The 24,422-nt window shown below is 62.9% G+C and overlaps 3 protein-coding genes across 16 annotated transcripts in view; 1 reads left to right on the forward strand and 2 right to left on the reverse strand.

Annotated features, from left to right (window-relative positions):
• Positions 1-6,109, forward strand: part of GPAT4 (glycerol-3-phosphate acyltransferase 4) — an 11,695-nt gene extending 5,586 nt beyond the window's left edge. For 2 of the 3 annotated variants that reach the window (XM_074981549.1, XM_074981550.1), the window contains exons 3-13: positions 643-712; positions 1,297-1,594; positions 2,006-2,080; positions 2,589-2,678; positions 2,766-2,859; positions 3,644-3,759; positions 4,022-4,077; positions 4,411-4,496; positions 4,870-4,998; positions 5,076-5,155; positions 5,776-6,109. In XM_074981549.1, coding sequence (XP_074837650.1) covers positions 643-712; positions 1,297-1,594; positions 2,006-2,080; positions 2,589-2,678; positions 2,766-2,859; positions 3,644-3,759; positions 4,022-4,077; positions 4,411-4,496; positions 4,870-4,998; positions 5,076-5,155; positions 5,776-5,884 — 1,203 coding nt within the window. In that variant the 3' untranslated portion in view covers positions 5,885-6,109. Of the gene's footprint in view, positions 1-636; positions 713-1,296; positions 1,595-2,005; positions 2,081-2,588; positions 2,679-2,765; positions 2,860-3,643; positions 3,760-4,021; positions 4,078-4,410; positions 4,497-4,869; positions 4,999-5,075; positions 5,156-5,775 lie in introns of those variants that run through there. The other variant, XM_074981551.1, reaches the window with a different exon arrangement.
• An 8,345-nt stretch (positions 6,110-14,454) lies between these two features.
• NKX6-3 (NK6 homeobox 3) lies at positions 14,455-17,752 on the reverse strand. Its single transcript, XM_074981876.1, has 3 exons — positions 17,380-17,752; positions 15,151-15,320; positions 14,455-14,950 (listed from the first exon to the last, which is right to left on the reverse strand). Exons 1-3 carry the CDS (start codon positions 17,750-17,752, stop codon positions 14,729-14,731), a joined length of 765 nt encoding a protein of 254 aa, XP_074837977.1. The 3' UTR covers positions 14,455-14,728.
• Positions 17,753-19,777: 2,025 nt separating this feature from the next.
• Positions 19,778-24,422, reverse strand: part of ANK1 (ankyrin 1) — a 104,038-nt gene continuing 99,393 nt past the window's right edge. For 11 of the 12 annotated variants that reach the window (XM_074982034.1, XM_074982025.1, XM_074982033.1 and 8 more), the window contains 3 exons: positions 24,273-24,419; positions 23,943-24,063; positions 19,778-21,790 (listed from right to left, as the gene is read on the reverse strand). In XM_074982034.1, the coding sequence (XP_074838135.1) occupies positions 23,965-24,063; positions 24,273-24,419 (246 nt within the window). In that variant the 3' untranslated portion in view covers positions 19,778-21,790; positions 23,943-23,964. The remainder of the gene's footprint in view (positions 21,791-23,942; positions 24,064-24,272; positions 24,420-24,422) is intronic. The other variant, XM_074982028.1, reaches the window with a different exon arrangement.

Genomic DNA, 24,422 nt, shown 5'->3' on the forward strand with positions numbered 1-24,422 from the left:
TGGTAGCAGCAATTAGTCAAGGGGGAGGAGCAAGGGGTCCTCACGCTATTGGTCTGCTGATGGCATCAGTAACCTTGAAATGCAGCCTCTGATTCCAGGAGGGAGGAGATGCAAATCGGAGAATAGTGCTGGGTTGGTCACCTGCTTGCCCTATGTGGACTCCCCCCCGCCCCAAGGGGCAGGGGCAAGTGATCAGGGTCCATATAGGGCCCCGCCAATGACACCCATGCTGAGGGAGCAGCAGAGTGCCTGAAAGTAGCAGACTGCTCACTGGGGTGAGGCATTGCACAATCCCAGCCCCAGGAGAGGTATTGCTCTACTTTCAAATTCTTCAGCTCTGTCAGTATCCTTCAGTAACCCAGTGCCATCCCAGCTCTCTCCTCCAGCTCTGAGCCATGTCCCCATAACCAGCACCACCCTCATTGGCAGGCCTGTACTGTGGCAGAGAGCTGTCCAGGCTGGTTGCCTGTGAGGCAGTGGGCTTGCCAGCCTAATCCCCATTCTCTGTGCCGAGTACCCCTCTTTGAGCTCCTTAACCAAGCCCTGCCTCTGTGGCCATGGCCAGGGACTTGGAAGGGAACAGGGCCCTGAAGAAGAGTGCCTGCGGGGTCAGAAGTCCCGCTCACCTTATGTGTCTTTCAGTGGGCAACGCTGAGGATAGAGCGTGGTGCCAAGGAGAAGAACCACCCATTGTACAAGCCCTACGTAAATGGTGAGAGCCTGCCATCCCCTCTTTCCTCCCCTCTCAGCGGCTCCAGGGGTTGGCGGGGTGGGAGTGCCTCATCTCAGGGCACATGGGAGGTGGAAGCATGTCTGTGGGTGCCCCATATCAAGGGAAGAGCTGGGGGCAGGAGGGCGAGCAGGGGGTCGGTAGGCTGACCTAGTGTGGTCATGCAGGCTGTGGGCAGGGGTCGGGTTGGCCTGGGGCTGTGGGCAAGGCGCATGTGGGTCAGCACATGATGGGCAGCAGTGTTCCCTGTAATTTTTTCCATCCGTTGCTGGGATAAATTTTTTTGTGTGCACAAAGATGCGTGGATGTGCACCACCAGTGGAAACAAATGCTGCCGGCTGTGGGTGCTGTGGGCGCTCTGCTAATCAGCTGAGTGGCTCCTGAATCTGCCCTGAGTACCACCCAAGTGCTCATCTTACAGGGAACACTGGTAGCCGGCAGGCCCAGGGCAGGGGGGTGGCCCTGCCAGCTGGCGGGGCGGCAGGGCCGGGGCCGGGGCCGGCCCCATCTGTGGGTGGACAGGCCTGTCAAGCTGCCATCGCTGGAACACACAGCCCGTGTTGCAGGTATCATTGCAAAGGAGCCCACGTCCCTGGAGGAGGAGATCAAAGAGATCCGCCGGAGCGGCAGCAGCAAAGCCCTGGATGCGCCTGAGTTTGAGCTCTCTGACATCTTCTACTTCTGCCGCAAGGGCATCGAGACCATCATGGACGACGAGGTGACCAAGCGGTTCTCAGCTGAGGAGCTGGAGTCCTGGAACCTGCTCAGCCGGACCAACTACAACTTCCAGTACATCAGCCTGCGCCTCACGGTGCTGTGGGGGCTGGGTGTGCTCATCCGTTACTGCTTTCTGCTGCCGCTCAGGTGAGGTGCCACCCTGACGGCACCCCGGCACTTCCAGGTGTCTTGCCCATTACACAAGAGGGGCTGGGGCAGATGGTTGAAGCTGGGGGCTGGGACTTGAGGCTCCTACCTCTGTCTTGTGTTCAGTGGGAGAGGAGTGGGGCCTGGTGGGTAGAGCAGTGGCAGGGAGCCATGGTGGTGCCAGCTGGGCTGGGGGTCCCAAGATGGTCCCACGCACTCCCTTGGGCCCATCCTCTCTGCAGCAGTTCCCACTGGCTGCAGGGAGCCAGAGCTGGGTCCTCTTGGCAGCACCAGGGCATAGAGGGACACCCAGCCTGCAGCAGGGTCCATTGAGAGACTGCTGCCTTCAGGCAGGAGCAGGGCTTCGTAGAGCTCATTGGTTGGCCTGTAACATCCCTCTCCCTCCTGCAGGATTGCCCTGGCCTTCACAGGCATCAGCTTGTTGGTGGTTGGCACCACACTGGTGGGATATCTGCCTAATGGAAGGTGAGTTGCCTTTGTACTGAACATGGTGGAGGGTGGCTCTGGGTAGGAAGGGGAGTCTCCCCTCTACCTCCCAGCCACCGTCAAGATGGATGTCTGTGAGCGAGGGGTGGAGGTGACTGGCACAAATGCAGCAGGATCTGTGGAGCCGCTGTATGGCAAACCTCACAGCACTGAGCTCCACAAAAGAGTAACACTCCTGAGCTGAGCAGTTTTGCTTTGTTCTTGGGTGGTGACTTGCTGGAAGAGGGCTTGGGTTGGACTGATGGATGTGGGAGGGGAGGGAACCAGCCTGCCTGGTGACCTAGTGGGGTTGGGTTAGTGCCACTGCCCTTCACATGCTCCTGGGGGCCGGGGGTTCTCACTCAGGTCTGCCTTGTCATAGCCCGGTACAGTACATGCGCCGTCTCACCCACATGGCCCTTGAGGCACCTCCTGGCTTCAGACAGGGTGCTGCAGTGGGGGTGGCTCCTGGCGTGGTGGGAGAACAATCTCTGTCCTGCCGCAACAGGTGGAAGGAATTCCTGAGCAAGCACGTGCACCTGATGTGCTACCGGATCTGCGTGCGTGCTCTCACTGCCATCATCACCTACCACGACCGGTAAGCAACAGCACCGGCTCCCCCCTGGCACAGGCTGGGCCCATGCTTCCTTCTGTCACCCAGTGTGTGTGTGTGTCTTGTATTTAGGGAAAACAGACCCCGAAATGGAGGCATCTGCGTGGCTAATCACACCTCCCCCATTGACGTGATCATCTTAGCCAGCGATGGCTACTACGCAATGGTAAGGGCCCCTCTCTGCATCGCCAGGGAGGGCAGGGCTGTGAGCAGGCCACTGTGCTGTGTCCTGCCTGCAGGTGGGCAAGCGGGGCTTCTGAGATTGTGTTTGCAAAGCGCATGGATGGACAGACAGTTTTTCTGGGGCCCGGGGCTGACTGCTCAGCACTGCTGGTGTATTCATCCCCCTCTCATCCCGCTGACTCCCTAGGAGGTTAGCAGCCTCTGGCAGCCCAGCTGCTGAGGCCAGTGCTGAGTGGGGGAATAGGCCTAGCAATGGCCCAGGGCACTTGCCTGCAGCACTGTGGGCTTTGCTTACTGGAGGAAGGGCAAGTCGTCATTGCAGCTTGGCCATCCTGAGATCAAAGAATAGGATGGGATCTGCCCCCACCTCCTGTTTGTGACTCTGCCCCTTGGCAACTTTGGTGCATCCCCCACCAAACGTTACCTTCTGGTACAGCCGGTGTTCTCTCTGATCTCTTCTATCCATGTGCTGGGCTTTTCCAGCCATGTGCGGAATAAATATTTTATGTGCACTGAGATGTGTGAATACGCATCACCAGTACAAACACAAAGCCTGGCTGTGGGTGCTCTGCTCATCAGCTGGGTGGTATTGGACTCTCTCCTGGGTGGTTGCCCAGGCACCCTGCTTACAGGGAACACTGCACTAAGGGGCAGGGCTCTCACTCCAGCGCCCTGCTGAGCAGGGGGAATCTGTCTGGCTGTGAGGCTAGGAGCTGCCTGGACTTCTGCAGCTAAGGCTCTAACCTGCCTGCCTTCCTCTGGCTCAGGTGGGTCAGATCCACGGGGGGCTCATGGGCATGATTCAGAGGGCCGTGGTGAAGGCATGTCCCCATGTCTGGTTTGAACGCTCTGAGGTCAAAGATCGCCACCTCGTGGCCAAAAGGTAAGACAGCAGTTGCTAGTGTTCTCCCAGGCAGGGCGAAGGGAGGGTTTGCTGGGGACAGAGGAGGAAGGTGCCTCTGTCAGAGGGCTGGTTGTCCCAGGTGGCTCTAGGGAGCCGGGGAGCTGTCCCAACCCAGGGGCATTACACATCCCCCTGCATGAAGGCTGATGGGTGCACGCTGTCTGTTCGGGCCAGCTGGGTGCAGAGCCAGTGGGGCAGCCACAGGAAGCCATGCCAGTCTGTGACTCTCTTTTCCCTGCAGGCTGACAGAGCATGTCCAGGACAAGAGCAAACTGCCCATCCTTATCTTCCCGGAAGGTGAGTTGCAGGCCAGGCCTCACTGCCCCACCAGGTGTTGTGAAGGGCACCGTATGGCTGGGGCCAGCGCCTATGTCCTTCCCTCTTCTCTGGGACAGGCAGATCCCCAATGTCCTTAGTGTTGCCAGAGCTCTGAGGCTGTTCCTGAGCTGCCTGAGCCCTCAGCAGTGCTAAGCCCAGGCAGCTGCAAGCACTGGGGAGCAGGAGAGAGCATGGCCGAGGTGACCCCATGACAATCCCTGGGCAGTCCCAGGGCCCAGTCCTTGCAGCCGCAGCCAAGGCTCCTCGATGTGCTCACAGGAGGCTGAGCTGGCTGCACTCCTCTCTTCACAGGCACCTGCATCAACAACACGTCCGTAATGATGTTCAAGAAGGGAAGCTTTGAAATTGGCGCCACAGTCTACCCAGTGGCCATCAAGGTGAGAGCAGCTTGCTGTTGTGGGGCACTCAGCAGTGCCCCTCCATGCTGGGCTCTGGGAGGCTGGCTGTGCATAGCTGTTCCCCACCCAAGCCTGCTCATGGAAGGTGGGTCAGGAACACAGGGTTATGGGGGACCTGGTGGGGGGGGGCACAGATCCTTGCACCAGGGCCCCAAACCTGCCCCAGCCCTGGTTGGCATGAGGGGCTCGTCTCCGCTTTGAGTCATGACCAGTAGGAAGAAGGTCCAGGATCTCTGGCCTAGGAGAGTCAAGACCTAGCTGTAGTCTGAGGCCTGGCTCATAACAGGGAGATGCCCCCATGCCTCCCCCTCTGCTTTTCTGTGGGTCTCATGGGCTCTCTCACCCTCTACAGTACGACCCACAGTTTGGAGATGCCTTTTGGAACAGCAGCAAGTATGGGATGGTGACCTACCTGCTGAGGATGATGACCAGCTGGGCCATCGTATGCAGTGTCTGGTATCTGCCCCCCATGACCAGGCAGGTGAGTGAAGGGCTGCGGGAGAGAGGGCTGCTGAGGGCTGGGCCTCTTGCTCCTACTGAAGCCCTGCTCTCCCACAGCCTGGGGAGGATGCGGTCCAATTTGCCAACCGGGTGAAGTCAGCAATCGCCCGGCAGGGAGGCCTGGTGGATCTGCTGTGGTGAGTTAGAACCAGAGATTCCCCTTCCAGTGCTGGGTCTGAGGCCCTGCTGCTGTCCAGCCCACAGGCAGGCGGGAAGCCCAGGTGCCAAAGCCAGCCTTCTAGTTGCTTGACTGAGTGGGGCTAAGCTCGTGAGGCAGGCAGCAACTCCTAAGCGCAGTATGTTGCGTAGGGGCAGGCCGGGGCTGAGGGCACACCCCACTGAACCATGCAGCGGCACTGGGGTCCTGGGAAAGGCAGGCTGTCAGGGGGTGCTTGGAGCAGTGCCCAGAGCCCTGCCTGAGCAGTGGAGGCCTTGGGTGCCAATGAGCAGCAGGGAGCCTGCTGCTACACAAACTGTCCTGGCCACTGCCCTGGAAGAGTGAGCAAAGGGAGGGCCCTTTCCTGAGCTCTGGGGCTCCCAAGGCTAAGCAGCACAGTCCGGCAGCCAGGCTGTGCACTGCAGCCAGCGGCTGAGCAGCTGGGCCCCTGTGCTGCTGTTGGGGCTGGTGACGATGTACAGCCAGTTGCTGGACAGTCAGCGGCAGGAGAGCTGATGTGGGCAGCCCCAGCACCAGGAGGGCTTGGGAAAGGTGCTGAGAGTCTAGGGGCCTCTTGTCTGATCACCCCGCTCTCCCCAGGGATGGGGGCCTGAAGAGGGAGAAAGTGAAGGACACATTCAAGGAGGAGCAGCAGAAGCTCTACAGCAAGACTATCGTGGGCAACCATGAAGACCGGAGCCGCTCCTGAGCTCTGGCTCCAGCGCTGCCCTGGGCCCTCTGGAGCCGTGTTGTATTTTTGGACTTGGGCTGCTCCAGAGCTGCTCAGCCCACTCCTCCGGCCTCGGGCTCTGCCCCAGAGGTGCTGCACTGCCTGGAGCCTGGCGGCCCCCAGTGGCTGCTGGCAAAGTTGCCTTCTTGTTACTGTTACAGCTCAGCCCGTTGCAGGGCCAGCATTAAACAAACACTGACAGCCCGGCTGTGGTCTGCAGAGCTTGCAGGAGGGGGGTGTGCCCGTGGGTGCGTGTTTGTGTGTGTGTGGGCGCACTTAGTCAGTGCCAGGCTCCTGCCAGGAAAGGGGTCCCCACTGCCTCCACAGCCTGCCCCTCTGTGGGTGAAGGGTGCCTCAGTACTGTGGAGATGGGCGTGCGGCATTGCACCTTGCCCAGCTGGCTGCAGCAGTAGGGTCCCTCCAGCACAGGAATTCCCCTATGGAGCTCTGAAGGATCCATCAGCCCACTACAGCTCTGACTTCTCTGGGGGAAGCCAGGGCAGAGAGGGACCCTGTGATACCAGTATGTGTGCCACTCTGGCTTCTCCCCTGGGCAATGGGGTGCACCAAGGAGGCCCTATGCCTGACACTTGGGCCCTGGGTCTGTATCTGGCCCTGTTGTGAGGGGGATTACATGCAGCTGCACCCAGCTCAGAGCATGGCGGCTGCTTGTGTGACTTCAGATTACTGCTAGACTCCTGTGTTGCTAGTGACTTCCCGCCCCAGGCTTGCACCCCCTTCTTTCAGCCCCACACAGGTTGAGGGCGTCAGCCATTTCACTGCCCACAGCACTGCATGGAATGTGGGCGGCGCGGCCACCATCTGCTGACATGACCCCTCTAGAGGAAGGAGGGCAGCCGGCTGTGGGGCGGATGGTGTTTGTGCACTTGAAGGGTCTCTGCCATTCCTTGGAAGTGCTGGCCTAGAGCATCTGTCTGAGCAGAATGCTGCGGGCACAGCTGCCCCTTCTGGAACTGTCAGCCTAGCTCTGCTACAGCCCAGTCCCCTCTGCTCTGTCTCTGCCCAGCTACCAGGGAGCGCCTCCTCCTGACTTCCAGGCTCTCCGCCCAGTGGGGCGGGGCCACGCCCAGGTTGGAGACCACCTCCCAGGCAGAGGGGCTGGAGTTGGAGCTGAGTGGGGTTCTGCTCCAGCACCCCAGGGTGGACATTGCACAGACCAACACCCAGGCAAGGGCTGCAGTGCTGCTCAGCTGGGGTAGGAACGGGCACTGCGAGTCACTGCAGGGAGTCCAGCCCTCCATGCCAGGGTTTGGGCTCTGTGGGGACCCTCAGCTACCCTCCATCAAGGCAGGGAGGTTTGGGCCCAGCTGTAGCCAACTTCCAGCTGTTGCACAGGCTGGGAGTGGGGAGAGGAGGTGAACTGCAGCTTCAGGGTCCGGTATGCCCAGGGGTTGGCATGAATGCTGCCCCTGTCCCAGGGTCTGCACAGAGGGAGCAGGGTGAGTACTGTGCACCCCCATGTGCATGGGGTCACCAGGGCCCCTTTGTACCCAGAGGGTCCAGCAGGAGCTGTGGGGAGTGGGCTGCAAGTGAATGATTGGGATGCTGTTTATGGGGGTGGAGGATGTAGCTGCCCTAATAGCAGGATGCCAGGCCCCCCTCCCATGAACGCCAGGCCCCCATCCGGCTGCCTGGGGTGTGAGGGTTGGCGTAAGCTGGGGCCCAGGGATGCGGGCAGTTAGTGCAGGGCTGAGCAAGTTGCCCAGGCGGGAGGGGCAGGGCCCTTGCTGAGCAGCCAGTGCTCAGGGCCCCTCTGCTGCCAGCTGGGAGCGAGGCCTTTTCCCCCAGACTGCAGGAGCATGAGCCTCGCTGGCTGCTTTCCTGCGGAGGCTCGGCGCTCGGCACTCACACTCCGCGCGGCTGTCTCCCCGACATCCCGGCCTGAGCAGTGAACCGCTGCAGGGAGTGGGTCCTCCGTGGGCACACCTGGTTGTGTCGTGCCGTCCCGCAGTCCGGAGCCTCTGCCCAGGTGAGTGGGGAAGAGACGGGGTTAGCTGATGCAGGGAGAGGCACATCCTTGGGGTGTGTGGGGGCCGGGGCGGGGTGGGCAGCGCAGCCTGTGCACAGCTGCTCCACCTAGCCTGGCCCATTCTCTTACAGCTCCAGCCTCGGTGCCCACAGGCTGGGCCTGATCCCCCTGCTGAGCTTGCCCCAGGTCTCGGCCTGCAGGGCAGCACCTGCCCCGGGGTGGCTGGGTGTGAGCTCTTGGGTCACAGACGCCGCCAAGCTCTGGCATGCCCCCTTAACCAGCCTGGTTCTCAGCCCCCAGCAGGGCCAGCTGTCAAAGGCCAGGCGAGTTTGGGGGGGCTCTTAACAGACAACATGCAAGCCCAAAACAGGACCTAACCTAAAGCCAGGGCCCCATTCTCCTCCCTCTGGGGTGAGGTGGTGATGGCTGAGACCCCTGCTCCTGCCGTCTCACTGGTGTTGCCAGAATCTCCGCCAGTGCCCAGGCTGCAGAGCCACTCAGCACATCTTGGCCAGGCCAGCTGCCTCCCGCTGCCCGGGCAGGCGAGGTCTGCGCTGGCCAGGCGGCCATCCATCTTCCCACGCTCCCCCTTCCCGTGGCCCCAGTCGATACGTCTCTCTCCGATGGGAAAGTTAATAAATTTAGGTCTAGATTAAAAGTATCGATCATTTCATTTGTAAACGATAAATAAACAGGGGGCGCTCTGGGCAGCCCAGGAGGTGCTGCCGCTGGCTCTGGCAGGTGCGGCCATGGGGAGGCAGGGACGGGGGGCACTAGCCCCTCATCTGCATTCTGCCCTGCTGCCAGCATTGATTTCCTATTAGTCTCCCTGCACCACCCCATAGCACATCATTCCTGGAGCCGCTATTAATGGTCTTTTGATAAATAATCACTTGTAAGTCAATAAATTTTTATTAAACAGCGTGGTGCTTTGATTTATGGAAATCTGACGGGGTTTGTCTGGGAGAAAAGGGATGTGGAATTGAAGGGGGGATGCCATCCATCTGCCTGCCAGGCTGGCCGGCCTGCCTGTGCTCGCCGCCCACAGGCACCTCTTAACACAAACAGGCCGGCTGGCCAGGGAGCTGGGGGCTAGGGAAAGGGTCTACGTCAGAACTCTGTGCTCAGAGCAGCTGCCAGCCTGCCTTTCTGTGCACACCTAACAGACAGTGGCTGGGTCCCACCATCCAGCTCTGAGGGCTGCAGGCCAGGGTTCCCTCACATTTTTTTTGTCATCCATGGGTGGAATAAATTTTATGTGCACCACCCATAGAAACACATGCCGCAAGCTGGGGGTGCTCTGCTGATTATCACCTGAATCTCTCCTAGGCAGCCACCCAAGAACTCAGCTTACAGGGACCCCCGCTGTGGGCCGAAGCACAAACAACTGCTGTGGCGTTGGAGCAGGAGGCAAAGGAGGAGCCAGCAAACTGAAGGAGAGACAGGTCTGACGCCCTGCTAGGAGTGCCTGCCTAGCAGTGTCCTGTGCCCAGCCAGGGCCCCAGTCCTGCAGACATCCTTGTGGCTGGTGGGTGTTGGCGCCAAGATGGCGTGGAGCACTGTGAGATTCCCCAACCAAGCCCAGCAGTGTGCAGCTCAGGCTAGCAGCAGTCTGGGCTCCCTGAGGTACAGTGGGTGGCGCAGGAGGCAGGGACCTAGGGAACAGAAGGGGTGACTAGTTTGGTTAGGGTCGCAGTGCCCCACCTACTGAGTCCGCCTGCCTGGCTCGAGGCGGCACTGTCTGAGCCCCGTGGCCAGGTGAGAGGCTGGTGCCCTGGTGCAACCCAGGGCAGGTAAAGCAGCACTGTAAGGCAGAGGCAGCTCATTGCGTGTCCAGTTGCTGTGTGTTGGTGGGGTTGACAGCGGTGCAGGCTTCTGGCCCCATTGTGTCACCTGACTTGCAGCCATGAGTGTGGGTAGGCCAGAAGGTGACGGGTGGCTAGCGGTGTGAGTGAGCAGCATGGGGAGCTGTGGGGCAGAGCTGGCCCCTCTGGCCAGGCTGAAGTAGAGGCTCTGGGTGGAGGCAGGCTGGCTACAGCTGCTATTTGTCACTCTTCCTGGCTGCAGGAGGCCCTTTGCCACCTGCTTTATTTGTCTCCCGGTGCTGACGTGGCAGCAGACAGGTGTTAAACTACTTAATCACTTTAAAATTGTTTTAATTTTCTGTTTTGTATTGATCTCTGCAGCACCAATTAATCAGCTCACTGGACCAGGCAGTTAGTACATTAAAAATTGTCAGCCCACTGGGCAGCTTAGAAAATGTCAAAAAAATATCCCGCCAGCTTCCCCCCGCAGAGCCGAGCCCCAGCTCCCGACCAAGCAGCTGATGCTGGCGCTCGGGGGGCTGCTGAGAGCCCCAGGAACCTAGTGACCAGAGGAGCCCCCTATTCCTGGGGCCTAGTGCTCCTGACATGCTGGTAATAAGCTTCCAGCCTGCCTGCCTCTCCCCAGCACACGAGGGCTGCTTCTTTCACTAGCATTCCCGCCCCCCGCAGGGTGGGAATCAGGGGATGGCACCAGAGTTCTCTCTAATTTTTATCATCTATGGGCAAAATGAATGTTATGTGCACTGAGGCATGGGCAGATGTGCACCACCCATAGAAACACAGGCTGCCGGCTGTGGGCGCTCTGCTAATTGGCTCAGTGGCACCTGAATCTCTCCTGGGCAGACGCCCAAGCACTCAGCTAACAGGAGACACTGGACGGCGTGGTGGTGGTGGACACCTCTTCATGCAGTGGGAGGGTGCTGGCCCCAGCCAGGTGGGAGACCCCACCAAAGTGGCAGGGGCACAGTGCTCAGCCTGCACGTTGCAATACCACGGCTTCCACCAGGCCTGTGCCTGTAGGGCAGGGCCCTTGCTGCCAAGGCCCTGGCTTCAGGCTGAGCCCTCACCTGGGAGGCTGTGGCAGCCAGGAACGGCTCGTCTGCCTGGCCTGGCAGAGCAGTAAGAGAGGCTGGCAAGGTACGTGAAGGCAGGAGTCACAGGGCGCTGGGGGGCGCTGCAAAGGCCCAAGCCAACGGAGACTCAGGTACCACAGAATGGGGGCATTGGCTCCCAGGCCTGGGAGCGGGCAGCTTGTGGGGCAGGAGGTTTCGTGGCTGTCCTGCAAAGGAGGCCACAGTTCACGGGGTTGGATGATGAGTCCAGCGAGGCTCAGCAGGGCCAGCTACCCTGCTGCCCATGTGCATGGAGCTAGCCAGCTAGCACGGTAGGGCTGGGCTTCTCATGGCTGGCAAGCTGTCCTAGCCCCAGGGCTGGGCAGCCAACCGTGGAGCCCCAGCCTGTCACGAGCTGTGCCCCTCCCATCCCCATGGGCCCGTCCTTCCCTGCTCCCCTGCCCCAGGGCACAGCTTTTGCTGTAGCCTGTCACGCAGCTGGAGAGACCTGGGGCTGCCAGGAGCCTGGCTGTTCTGCAGGGGGCACTTCATTGTAGGGCCTGTGGCTTATTGGGGGGTCACTGTAGATGTCGGGGGGGGGGCAGGGGAGGGAAATGAGCCCTCACCAGAAGGCTTGGCCCCCTCCAGTGACTACATGGCTGTGGTACTGGTGGTTTTCTGTCATGGCAGTGCTGGGGTGGTAGGGAGGGTCATGCCATGGCAGTGGGGACCCTGGGGTGCAGGTCAATGAGGCTATGTGGGCAGTGCAGCACTGGGCTGTGATGGTGGGGTGGGGGGATTGTCCTGTCCCCATGGCAATGGCAGCTGGTCTCTGCTGTCTGGTTAAAGCCTGCCCCTCTCTCCCCCCCCCCACCCCCCAGCTGTACTAATTGCTCTGATGGGCACACACCACCTTATCTCCTATCGATTTCCTCCCTGGGCTGCTGCAGCCTGTTTGCTCAGGGCTGCCCTGTCATTGGCTCGCACCTTTGCACAGTGGGTGTGCTTATCGGGGTGGGTTATTTGCGGGTGCAGAGTGCGCACTTGGCGTGCCCAGGCTCAGCCCTTGCGCAGGACCACCCCCCGACCCCATACCGAGGTGACCACCAGTGGCAGGTTGCCTTTTTCATTGGGGCAAATATTTTTGTGAGGAGAAACCTAAAAATCAGGCCCTTGCCCCTCACCTGGGCTGGCACCCACCCCGCTGTAGTGCCTTCTGCCTTGGCATTGCCACCTCATTCCCCCCCCACACACAAAAATGGCAACACTGCTGGCCATGTCAGGCACAAGTAACCACAGGCGCCTTGTGTTTACACAAGAATGGTGTAGGGCTGAACAAGCACAGGTGAGCCGGTAGTGTCCCTGCGTCACTGGAACACGTGGTATGTCCCCTACCTGGCTGCCTGCGGTGCCTGCGTGTAACCTGTGCACAGGGCGGGCGCAGGCCAGAGTGGCAGTAAACATGCCCAGGCTATTGCCACAGCATCAATCGTGCGGCTGCGACAGGTGAATGGGCTTTCACGCACTTCCCCAAGATAAATGGTATTTATTCGCAGCTAATATGTTCCACGGGGGGGGGCCGGGGGGGAGCGGGCTAACGAGTGACTTTTGAACTGGTGCCTCACACAGTCGCTCTGGGTGCCTTCAGCATCCCAGAGCCAGTGCTGGGAAGACACCCCGAGCGCTCCTCTCCCTGCAGGGTGCTGATGCTGGGCCCCCCAGCAGTTGCTGCTGGTGAGGCTGGCGCTGGGGGGCCTATGGCCCCTGCAGGCTGAGACTGGCACTAGGGGAGCCAGGGATGCTTGCAGCCTCTGCTGGACAAGGCTGGCATACAAGTGTCTGCAGCTGGTGCCCTAATCTCATCCCGCTCTGTGGCTGCGGCCTGTCTGGATAGCTCCCCCACCTCCAGCCTCCCATGGGACCTCACCTTACTGCTGGGCTCAGCCTCCAGTGCTCATGGCAGCAGCACCCAGGGGGACAGTGCTCCAAACCCACCTGCCATGGTACCTGTGCTGCACAGAGCAGTCAGGTGTGCTGCTCCAGGGACCAGCCGCGACGCCAACAGCAGGTGACGGCATGCAGCGCCTGCTGAGTCCATGGGGCAGGAAGCAGGGCTGGGTTAATGAGGAAAGATGCGGCAACGCCCCAGGGCAAACTTCAAATTAATTAATTAATGACGAAAGAGTGGAGCAGCCAGGATTCAGCACTGGAGGCTGCAGGGCTGCGCCCTTCCCCCCAGCTGGCTGTCAGGGCTCCAGTGCTGCAGGCATCCACAGAAGGGCCGGCTTCCTGCTCAGCTGCCACTAAGTGTAGTCTTTTTGTCCCCCCCCCACCCCAGCTGTGTACTGAGCCCTGAGAGCCAGGCTGGCAGCCCCCCAGGGGTTCACTGGCTGACATCTTAACCTCCTGCTCACCCAGCATTCAGGTGCGCACCCCCCCCCCCGCCCAGCTAGCCTCACGCCGCAACCCCCCAGCCAGCCCCCCCCCACACACACCACCACCCAGCAATCAGGTGCACCCCCCCTGCCCCCCCCAGCTAGCCTCACGCCGCACACACACACCCCCCACACCAGCCAGCCCCAGACACACGGCCACCCAGCATTCAGGTGCACCCCCCCCCCCGCCCCGCTAGCCTCACGCCGCAACCCCCCAGCCAGCCCCCCCCCCACACCACCACCCAGCAATCAGGTGCCCCCCCCCAGCTAGCCTCACGCCGCACCCTTCCCCCCACCCCAGCCAGCCCCCCCCCCACACACCACCACCCAGCAATCAGGTGCACCCCCCCTGCCCCCCCCCAGCTAGCCTCACGCCGCACACCCCCCCCCCACCCCAGCCAGCCCCAGACACACGGCCACCCAGCATTCAGGTGCACCCCCCCCCCCCCCGCTAGCCTCACGCCGCAACCCCCCAGCCAGGCCCCCCCCACACACACACACCACCACCCAGCAATCAGGTGCATGCCCCCCCCCAGCTAGCCTCACGCCGCACACACCCCCCCCACCCCAGCCAGCCCCAGACACACGGCCACCCAGCAATCAGGTGTACCCCCCCCCCCCAAAACCCGCTAGCCTCACCCCCGCCAGCCCTACACACACCACCACCACCCAGCAATCAGGTACATGCCCCCCCAGCCAGCCCCCCACACACACCACCACCCAGCAATCAGCTACATGCCCTCATCCCCCCACCCCAGGTAGCCTCACGCTGCAACCCCCCCAGCCAGCCCCAGACACACCGCCACCCAGCAATCAGGTGCACACACCCCCGCCCCCACCAGCCAGCCCCCCACACACTGCCACCCAGCAATCAGGTGCACACCCCCCCCCCAGCCAGCCCCCCACACACTGCCACCCAGCAATCAGGTGCATGCCCCCATCCTACCCCCAGCCAGCCTCACCGCCCCCCCCAGCCAGCCCCCACCCCACACACACCACCACCACCCAGCAATCAGGTGCATGTCCCCCCGCCCCCCAGCTAGCCTCACGCCGCACACCCCAGCCAGCCCCAGACACGCCACCACCCCCCAGCTAGCCTCATGCCGCAACTCCCCAGCCAGCCCCAGACACACCCACACAGCAGTCAAATAACGCCCAGATGTAAACAGGACTGAGACCTTTATTTCCTCCCTGCTCCTGGCACGGCAGGGTCAGTAACACCAACAGTCAGCACATACTGCAGCCCTGCTCCCTCCTGCGTTGCATGGGCAGCCCCTCCCAGCATGGGGCAGGGACGGAGGCAGAACCCCTCTCCGGTTCACAGCTTGGATTCTACAGCCCCCAGCTGCTCCTGTCCCTGCACCACCCACCTGGGAAGGAGACAGGCTCCAGCTTCCCTGCTCTGGGACCAGGCATCTCAGGGCTTGACCCCGAGCAGCCCCTGCCAGCGCAGGCGCTGTGCTGCTGGCTCTGGCACCGAGCAGCTGGTGTCCAGCCCGGGCGCTGCAGGGTGCCACGGCTCAGCCGCTGTGGGATCCCAGGCTGAGCACCGAGAAAGCCGCCCGGTGCTTCCTGAGCAGCAGGCGGATCTTCTCGTCGTCCGAGTCAGGGTCCAGGGGCTTGTTGTACTCGTCGTCCTCAGGCTCTGAGGCCGCCCTCTCACCTGCGGCCCGCTGTGAGGAGGATGAGGGCTCCAGCGCGCTCTTCTTCCGCCACTTGGTCCGCCGGTTCTGGAACCACACCTGGCCAGGGTGGGCAGCGTGTTAGGCTGCCCTGGGCCCCCCACCCAGCTCGTATGTGGTGCTGCTACCCCCTGGTGCCCTGGCCAGGTCCTTGGTGCCTAGGGGACTGTCACCCCCGACCCCAGCAGGCCAGAGGGGGCTCAGTAGGCCCCGGTTAACACGCTCAGCCCTGGGGGCACGGCCCAGGCCAGCACACTCACCTTCACCTGCGACTCAGTCATGCCCAGGGAATAGGCCAGGCGTGCCCGCTCGGGCCCTGCCAGGTACTTGGTCTGCTCAAAGGTCTTCTCCAGCGCGAAGATCTGGTGGCCGGTGAAGGTGGGGCGTGTGTGCTTCTTCCGGTGGCTGCTGTCGGCCAGGTGAGCCGGGGCTGGCAGAGGGAGGGGACCGGTCAGTGCAGGGGGCCTGTGCCACGGGAGAGGGGCCAGGGGACGCAGCTGGTCAGACAGTCACCGGCTCCTCTGGTCAGCCAGTCACCGGACACACTGAGCCCTACCAACCCCCCTCCCTCCCTGAGGGTAACACTGCCTCTGCCTGAGCGTGGGCTTTGCCCACAACCCCCCTCCCTGGGGTGACAGTTCCCCCCAGCTGGACATAGCTCATGCACTCAGTGGAAATACACACAAGGTGCATGCACCCTGCAGCCTTCCCCAGGGAGCTGGTAGCCCTCAAAGAATGCCCGTGGCTGCTGCCCCCAGAGCAGACCTTGACCCCCGGGTAACAGTAACACCCTCCCAAATAGGCCCTGGCCCCCAGGTGACAGCGATCCCCCCCTCTAAAAGGACCTGGCCCCCAGGTGACGGTGAAACCCCCAGCACAGACCCTGATACCTGGGTGACAGTGAGATCCCCTTGAATAGGACCTGCTCCCCAGGTGACAGTGACACCCCCCAGTAGAGGCCCTGCCCCCCCCAGGTGCCAGGCCCTCTCCTCTGGTGATGGTAACCTCCGTCCCCGAGCTGCCCCCCGGGTGAGGGTGACGCCCCCCAACACAGCCCCCTCCGGGAGCCAGTAACACTTCCAGAGCAGCTCCCCAGGGCAAGATGACACCCTCCTGAGCAGGCCCTGCATCACTGGGTGACGGTGACACCCTCCCCTAGCTAGCCATCCCCCTCTGTCCCCAAAGTGGCAGCAGTACCCTGTCCCCAGCGTGCCATGCTGCGCCGCTCCGCCCCGAGCGGGGTCTGATGCTGCCGGGCCTGTTTCAGGTGCTGGCATCCAGCCGCAAGGGCCCAGCTCGCACCCCAGAACGCCGTGGGGGAAACGGTCCATGCCCCAGCCCACAAGGGACACTGAATGCCCGGGAGAGGTCCCATGGCCATTGTGCCATGTGGCGCCTGGATCTCTGCAGCCAATGGGGCACACTGCCTTGATGGGCCAGCCAGGGCCTGAAGCCAGGGGCTGCCGGCGCGCACGGGGGGCCAGGGGAAAGGCACTGCATGGGGTGGCTCACTGTGGGGCCATGCCCGGGACAGCCTCTCCTAGGGCCGAGGCTGTTGTCCTTGCTGGCTGCCATGGCCTTCAGGGCCAGGCTGCCCCGGGCACTGAGCGCCGCAGGAGATCACTGGGGGGTGCTGTCCCCACAGGGCTGGGGACCAATCAACCCCTGCAGCACTCACTGCGGGGACGAGGGGCAGCTCTGTCCCAGCCCTTCTGTCCCCACCCCATTCCCGAGCCAGGTGCACCCAAACTGGGGGCAACGGGATGGGGTATGTGCCCCCAGGTCAGGGTTACCAGGGCTCAGCTCTGTCCCCCGCGGGTGGAGTGACTCCCATTTCTGCCTTGCCTGAGGGTGACTCAGGGCCCAGCCGCAGGGGCTCAGGATGGCACTTGTGCCATCACCTGCCCGTCCTTCCCAGGCATTTGCCAGCCTCTGGGCCCACCCAGCCTGCCTCATGGCCAGGCCACAGGAGTGGTGAGGGCAGGGCTAGGCCCTGGGGAGCACAGGGCGCTGACCTTGTCAGCAGCATGTCCCTGTTGGGGGGTGGCCCTGTCCCAGGGTGGGTGCAGCTGGTGCCTTGTGGCTCGGCTTCTGGGGGTCTCCCATGGGCTGTAGGGAGCAGGCTGGCAGGGCGGGGGCAGTGGCTGGTGGGGCTGGGGAGTTGGGGGCACAGGCAGCGGATGGCAGGGCCGGGGGCACTGGCTGGGGGGCGGTCCTGGGTGGAGGGGCACCAGTTGTCGGGGAGCAGGGTGGGGGCACTGGCTGGCGGTAGCAGGGCAGGAGGCAGGGGGCACTGGCTGGCAGGGCTGGGAAGAGGGGGCAGGGGCACCGGCTGGTGGGGCTGGGGCAAGGGGCACCAGTTAGCAGGATCTGCTAAGCCAAAGGGCTGCGTCTGGAGTGGTGCCACCCAGCTTGCTGCTATCTCTATGTGTGGGACTCTTTCCAACCCCCCACACATCCCACCCAACAGGGCCGCGCCAGGTACTCACTGCTGCCACATGGCCGGCCGCCTCGCCAGTCCTGGCCGGTGTCTGCCCAGCAGTCCATGGCCCGCGGGGGGTACTCGCTCCCGGCCTTGGAGAAGGGCCCCACCTGGGCGCCGTAGTAGACGGGCTGGGAACCCAGGCCGTTCAAGCTGCCCCCGGCGTGGGGGTAGGCTGTGAGCAGGCTGCTGCTGGGCCGGCTCAGGATATCGGTAATGCCGTGTGGCGTGCCGGCGGCCAGCTGGGCGCTGAGGCCCGGCGGGCTGAGCTTGTAGAAGGAGTTCTGCACCGCGTACTGGCAGACGGGTGCCTTTGCCTCTGAGAAGGGGGCCAGCGAGGGGCTGTTGAGCAGGAATGGCCCCTGCAGGTTCGAGTCCATGGCGACGCTTCGCCCCAATGCGCCGCCCCAGCCCCTAGTGCCCCAGCTCCATGCCACGCCCTAGCAAAGCCATCCCTGGCAGCCCAGCCTCTAGGGGGGCTGTGCCACCTCACCACAGGCCTGCTGCTTCCACACCTGGAACGGCCCAGGCAGCAGGCGCCCCGGCAGTCACGCTTCCCACGCGCACCGGGCGTGCCTTGCCAGGCGCCGTCCAGGGCGGAGGCCCAAGGCCACAGGAAGCTGGCGCCCGCTGGGCTGCCTGACCCCAGGTGCCCCAGGGAAGCAGCACCCAGGTCCCTGCCACAGAAGTTTAACTTCAGGAGAAGCAACATTTCTCTGATAAAGCTGCGGGCAATTAGAATACTGAGCCCCAATTGGCTGAGCTGCTGAGGGCCTCAGCTCCTATTGGCTGAGTGACAGGCCAGACCTTGGATTGGCTCACCCCAGAAAAATTGCAATTTGAAAGATGGACTGTAAAAAAATGATCAGCGCCTTACTGCTGGGCTCAGAGCGTAGGGGCTGAGCCAGGCTGCTCCAGCCTGGGTCCTGCTGCCACCGCAAGCGACAGGGCGCTGGAGTCCCGGCTGGGCAGGGCCATGCAGGTGCGTGCAGCGGCTGTAGTTGGTGGGGGAGCATTGAGCTGCTTGGACCCGAGGGTGTGTGGCCAGGGGTGTCTGTGCGTGTACCTCAGCGTGTGTGCACTGGACGCTCGGAGGTGGCGTACTCGATGCCGCCCCGTGGCATAGCAGCGTGCACAGCTGGACCTGGCGTGGTGCACGTAACGTTTATGCCACGCATGGGTGGAAAGATTAGAGGTAACACTGCTGGGGGTGCATGGTGGCAGAGCTGCATGTGCTAAAGCACATAGGGGCATTAGGCAGGTCTGGGGGCCAATGGTGTGTGCCCCTGTGTATGGGTGTGCCTGGGGAGGCAGCTCGTGGCCCCCTGCTGGGCTTGCCTGGTGTAAGCCTCAGGGGGCTTCCGGGGCAGAGGCCACAAGGCTCCTGCACTGGCTGCAGGCAGTCTGTGGGGAGGTGAGCGCACCCGGCATTGGACAGGGCAGCGCAGGCTGCACCGCTGATGCGTGGGTGGGGCAGCATAATGACTGGCGCAGGGAGGGGCCAATGGGCTTGCCCAGCCTGGTGGGCGCCGTTTGGTCAAATTAATCATTCCTATGCATACAAGCAGTGGCCTCCCGCTCCAGCCTGCCAGGTCCCGGCACACTTGTCCCTACCTGAACTCTCCCCACCTCCACACATGCACCGACCTGTGCTCCTGCCCACTGCACACCTGGCCCTCCATCTGCCCCCCACCCCACCAGCCTCTGCACGTCCCCCCGCCCCACACCTGGCCCTCCATGCACCCCCACACCTATCCCTGCTCCGAGCGATTATTTTTAAATCCTGTTCTTCTGCCTGGCCACACCCCAGTCCCTGCATGTGCTACCCCCCTTGCACACCTGTGCCTCCTGCCACACCCCACCAGCACAGGGCTCTGTGCCTGGCTGCGGGCAGTGTGCTCATGCAGCCAGAGCCATGGGCCATTCCCCACTGCTCTGTGATGGGCCTGGGCGCGGGAGGCAGCCGCACAGGAACGATGCCACTGCAGTGACGGCAGCCAGCGCGCATGGCTGTGCCTCCGCCCGCAGCCCTGCCATGTGGGGCAGCACTCAACTGCGACATGGCCGCAGCTGTTGCAAGCGATGCGGGGGTGGGTGTCGTCATTCCTGCACCAGGCTGGTGCTGTCCCACCAGGATGCCAGCCTGGGGCACATCACCTGCCCCAGTGGCTGCCACTGCCAGGGCCCACCTGGGGCAGCAGACCTAGGTCTTTCACAGCCCTGGCCACCTTGCAGCAGTCACTCCCTCCGCCCCAGTGACTGCGGCAGGCTGGGTGTGTGCGCGTGGCCTTCTGCAGCCCCCTCCCCACCTCCCTCCGTTCGCCAGGAACTGACGGCCGGGGCTGCCTTCGGCCCAGGCTGCCTCGTCCTGCCACCCCCGCAGAGAAGCAGAGCCCAGGCCCAGCTGGTGTCGATTTCTTTATTAAGTTGTAGTCTGGTAGCTGGTGTCCAGGGAGGATGGTCTATACATTAGGGGCAGAGACGGGGGCAGGGGGAGCCCACGGGCTCATCCTCATAACAGTAAAAAAAGGAAAGAAACTGATTGTAAAAGGTCTAAAAAGCGTCTAGCGCGCAGGCGGCGGCATTCCTGAGGCCATGGCAGCGCGCCCCTGCCCCGGCCAGTGCCTACTAGCCATCAGCGCGAAGCAGCAGCACCCGCGGGGGCCGGCGGAGTGCAGCAGAGCATTCCCTACGGAGTACGGCGCCCGCGGCCGGGGCCCACACCCGACTCTACGGAGATGCGAGCGGAGTCAGCTGCCTCAGCATTCGAGGGAGGGGACGCTACAGAGTGGAGGGGGATGGATGGATGGGCTGGACCCGACCTGGTTGTGTCCGGGCCGCTTGGCTCGCCGAGGAGAAAGCCGGCCGAGGGGCGTCTGCATCTCCCCACCGCCACAGCCTGCAGGAAGGGAAGAGCTTTTCTCCTGGACCTGCCCACCAGCCAGGGGCCTCTTGTGCCACCTCCATGTGGCCCAGCACCAGTGGTGGGCTTGGCCTGGGCATTGCTGCTAGGAAACGCCTCAGCCCCTTGGAGATGGACCCCGGTGACTTCCTGGGGCCTGGCAGGGATTCCTGCACCCCTCCCGGGGTCATGCCACGCCAGGTTCCATCTCCTGCCTGCCTTTAAATAGCCCACCCCACCCTCCCAGCCTCCTACCAGGACAGGGCTATTGGCAGGAACAGCTGAGCCCAGGGCCAGCGCTCACCTGTCCCCAGGAACAGCTCCAGGGCAGAGAGCCCAGCTCCCAGGGGAACGCTGGCCCTTCGGCAGTAGGGTTTGTGGGGCCCACACAGTGTGACTGCGTGAGAGGGCTGCTCTGCCCTGGGCACTGGGGCTTGGTCCGGCAAGGGTCAGTGGGCAGGGAGCTGTGCTGATTTTGGCCTTTCAGAGAAGCCGAGGGACCCTGGAGGGTCTCAAGTGGTGCAGGGATGGGGTGCCCTTGCGTCTCCTGCACAGCCGTCGTGCATGGGCCGAGGCACGGCTGTAGGTCTCGAGCTTGGCACTGGCCTGTCCCACCCGGGGCAGTGGGGCCTGGTGTAAGGCCCTCAGCGCCAGCCCATCAGTAACGGCAGTGGCTGGGGAGGGGCAGGGAGAGGGGAGTTTACAGGTGCCCCCTGCCGGACCCTGGAGGGGGCATCAGGAAATGGACACGGCCAAAGGGATTAAACCACCAGGCTGACGCTGGGAGGTTTGGCTCCGTCACCCTCTGATACCTCCTGCTGCCCAGCTGCACTAGCCAGAGCCCCTCCCTGGCAGGGCCACCCGTCCTGCAGCTGGAGAGGTGTCTGGGCACTGGATGGGCCAGCTCTGCACAGCGCTGAGCGCCCTCGGGCATTGCATAGTATTTATTGTTCATATACACAAGGCTGAGTACTGTACAGTTTACACGTTCACACAAGCAAGGAGCTGCGAGCTGCTGGGAGCTGCGCGCTCCCCCTGGCGACACAGGGGCAGGGCATCCCTGAGCAGACCTCCTCCCCTGCCCTGGGTGGGGGGCTGCCCCCCCCCCGGAGACCTGCAGTTAGGCCCTCCCCCGCTGCCCCTTCAGCTCTGACTACCCCCCACCCACTCCGACACGCTCCTTGGAAAGGGCTGAAGCGGCAAAACCCAGCCGAGAGATGACACGACGCTGATGCCCCTGACCCGGGCAGCCCTTCCTAGTCAGGGGTGTGCAGCCAAGTCGCTGTCCCGGGCGCTGCTGGTTCCTGGGTCCTCGTCCGTGGTAAGAACTGTGGCTCATGCATCTGCAGTCGGTCAGTCATGCGGATGGGACGGGAAGTAAGTCTCTTACGGAAATCATGCCAGTAGCTGAGAGCAACGGGTACAGCCAGCCCCGCTCCCACTGCCTCCTGCACTCGCCAGGCCAGGGCTGGCCACCCGGGGCTGCGGTTCAGTGCTTCAGTGTGGAGGTGAGCCCCTGAAGGACAGAGAAGGCAGAGCTCGGGTTACGCACCACGCTGGGCAACTGGCCAGAGCAGGGGGGCCACCCCATGCTCCCCACACAGGCCTGGCTGCTGGGCCAGAGGACAGCCACTCAGAGCCACCAGCTGGGGCTGGCATAAGCCACAAAGGAGCAGGGCGGCCGGAGAGGCAGAAGCCCCAGTGCTGAATGTGAGACCCCGCGGCTGCCAGCCCCCAGCAAAGGGAGAGGTGCTGGCTAAATCCAGCGCTGGCCTGGATCTAACACTGGCTTGCAGGAGGTGGGGGCTGGAGCTGTCGCTGGGAACAGCCCCTACTCAGAGGGCCCCGGGGGAGGGGAGTTACTAGCCTGTGGTGACGTGACAGAGCCCGGGCTGGGGCTCTGTTACGGGCAGCAGGGAGAGCGGAGCCCACAAGAACTCTAGGCAGGAACAGCCACCCCGCCTCAAAGCCAGTGCCACAGCCTCCTGTGCTTCCCAGGGGGCGTAGCAGCCCTCTCAGCCCCTGCTGCTGTGGTGAAAGAACCCCAGTGTCCTGCGCCGCAGAACAGGCAGGCCTCACCCGCAGGACTCCCTCCCAGGAGCATGGCAGAGATAGGAGCTAGGTGCAGGCTCTGCATGAACCCAGGCTGGGTCCCTATGTCCCCACCCGGCTCACAGACATGGCCACACGCACGCATGGAGACCGGAGGAAGCAGCTGTCGCTGTGGGGGAGGCAGACACCCCCAGGGCTCAGCAGGAGTTGCAGCTCCAGGGTGCCAGTTTGCAAGCACAGCCTTTCAGGCTGTGACGGAGCAGGCATCCAGCTGGGCCGGGCCACTGCAACAAGGCCCAAGAGGCCAGAAAATGACCCAACAGCCAGGGCTGCAAGATGCATTGGGGTAAAGCAGAAGGCAGCAGGGTTGTGCTCAGCCCAGGGCCCTGAAACCCTGCCCCCAGCTGCCAGGTCTGGCTCAGCACTCTGAGACCCATGCAAATGTCCCCAGGAACAGCCCTGAGCAGCCTGATCCTGGTAGGCCTGGAGCCTGGTGCTTCCACCAGAGCCGGCAAAAATAAACCTACCCGCAGAGCCTGCTGCCCCATAGCCCCTGCTGTGGGCATGCAGCCCTTGCCCCCTTACCTGCCATGGGCACACCCACTGCTGCCCCCTAACCACTCTCCACCCAAAGCACCTGGTCCCCTGCAGTCCATGGGCACCACTGCCTGTCCCTTCCAGCTGCAGCTCTCTGCTGCCCTCTGCTGCGCACAGCACCACACAACACCCCGGGGAGCAGGGCCTTGGGCATGTGGAGGAACCAGGGCGTGTGGCACCTCGTTCCAGGAAACCTGACCCATGTGCCAGGCTCCTGGGCAAGTGCCTGGTCCCAGCTGACAGTGCAGTGGCTCTCTGACAGGCTGGGATGTCATAACGTGTCACCAGGATGGCCTTGGGGGGTATTTATAGCAGCAGCCCTGGGGCCCTGGCCAGGGCAAGGTGAGCTGCACTCGGGATACCCAACGCAAAGCTCAGCCCAGAGGTGGCTGGGGAGGACAGTGCTAAGGGCAGTCTCCACAGCCCTGCATGCTGTCACTGCTGGGTACAAGCCTGTCGCCACAGTAACACCATCACAGCCCCCGTAACAATCCCCCAGCTGTTGTAACCGCTGGGACACAGTAACCAGGGTAACAAGTCTCCACACTGCTGCAAGCCTGCTGACACCAACATGGACCCCCACCATGCACTGTAACTGTAACTACAACGACTGTTGTAACCATGTTGATACCAATACGGTCCCTATGGTACCTTGTAACCAGAGCAACAAACACCCTGACTGTCGTAACTGTGGTGACATCAACACAGACCTCCTAGTACACTGTTACCAGGGTAACAATCCCCCTCACTGCCGTAACCGCGGTGACACCCTGGCGCACCCCTGCCCCGGAATGCGATGCGAGCCAGACAGCTAGGTTAGGGTGACCGCCTTCCTAGCGCGCAGAGAAGCCAGCAGCAGCATGGGGCTTGCACAGACACCGCCCCGGGCCTGGCCTGGCAGCAGGGAACGAGAAGCAGCTCAGATGGCCCTAATGGCAGGGAGAGTGCAGGGTGACTGGGCGGGCTCCGGGCAGGGCACATGACAGAGCTGGAGTGAATCAGAGCCTGGGTGGCATTACCTCAGCAGGGCCATGGGAGGGGTCACTGCTTTCCCCTTTTCAGGCTGGCTCGTTTCACTATGTAAGCCCCCATCCTGCCCCCGATGAGCTCCGATTCTGGGCCGGGCCCTGGCGCCTCCTCCTGGGGAGAGCAGCAGAGACAGAAGCAGGAGGTGTCACACAGACAGAGAGAGGAGGACAGCCGCAGCCGGGGGAAGCCTGGCCCCATGTGGCGCCGGAGGCACAGCAGATGAGAACAGGGGAGGAGAGAAGGCCGGGGAGGAGCCAGCTGTCTGTGTGGCCAGGCAGCCCAGAGCGGGCGGGGGGCTGAGAGAGGAGCAGGCAGTGTACCTGGGTGCCCAGATTGTCCTGATGCAGGATGGCGTATTTCATGAAGTGATCCGCCTCAGCTTCCAGCTCCTGGGGCTCCTGCAGCGAGCCCTCCAGGATGACCTCCTGGTCGCCCGCGCTGATCCGCCGCACCACCTTCCGCACAACCTG

Source organism: Carettochelys insculpta, chromosome 31 (genome assembly GCF_033958435.1).
Source record: "Carettochelys insculpta isolate YL-2023 chromosome 31, ASM3395843v1, whole genome shotgun sequence".
Lineage (NCBI taxonomy): Eukaryota > Metazoa > Chordata > Testudines > Carettochelyidae > Carettochelys > Carettochelys insculpta.

Excerpts from the sequence above, each read along its gene's own strand:
- NKX6-3 (XM_074981876.1), bottom strand. The coding sequence starts at position 17,752 with ATGGACTCGAACCTGCAGGGGCCATTCCTGCTCAACAGCCCCTCGCTG. Across the intron at positions 15,321-17,379 it reads CGGCCGGCCATGTGGCAGCA|CCCCGGCTCACCTGGCCGAC; the intron begins GTGAGTACCTGG and ends TCCCTCTGCCAG. Across the intron at positions 14,951-15,150 it reads TGACTGAGTCGCAGGTGAAG|GTGTGGTTCCAGAACCGGCG; the intron begins GTGAGTGTGCTG and ends CACCCTGGCCAG.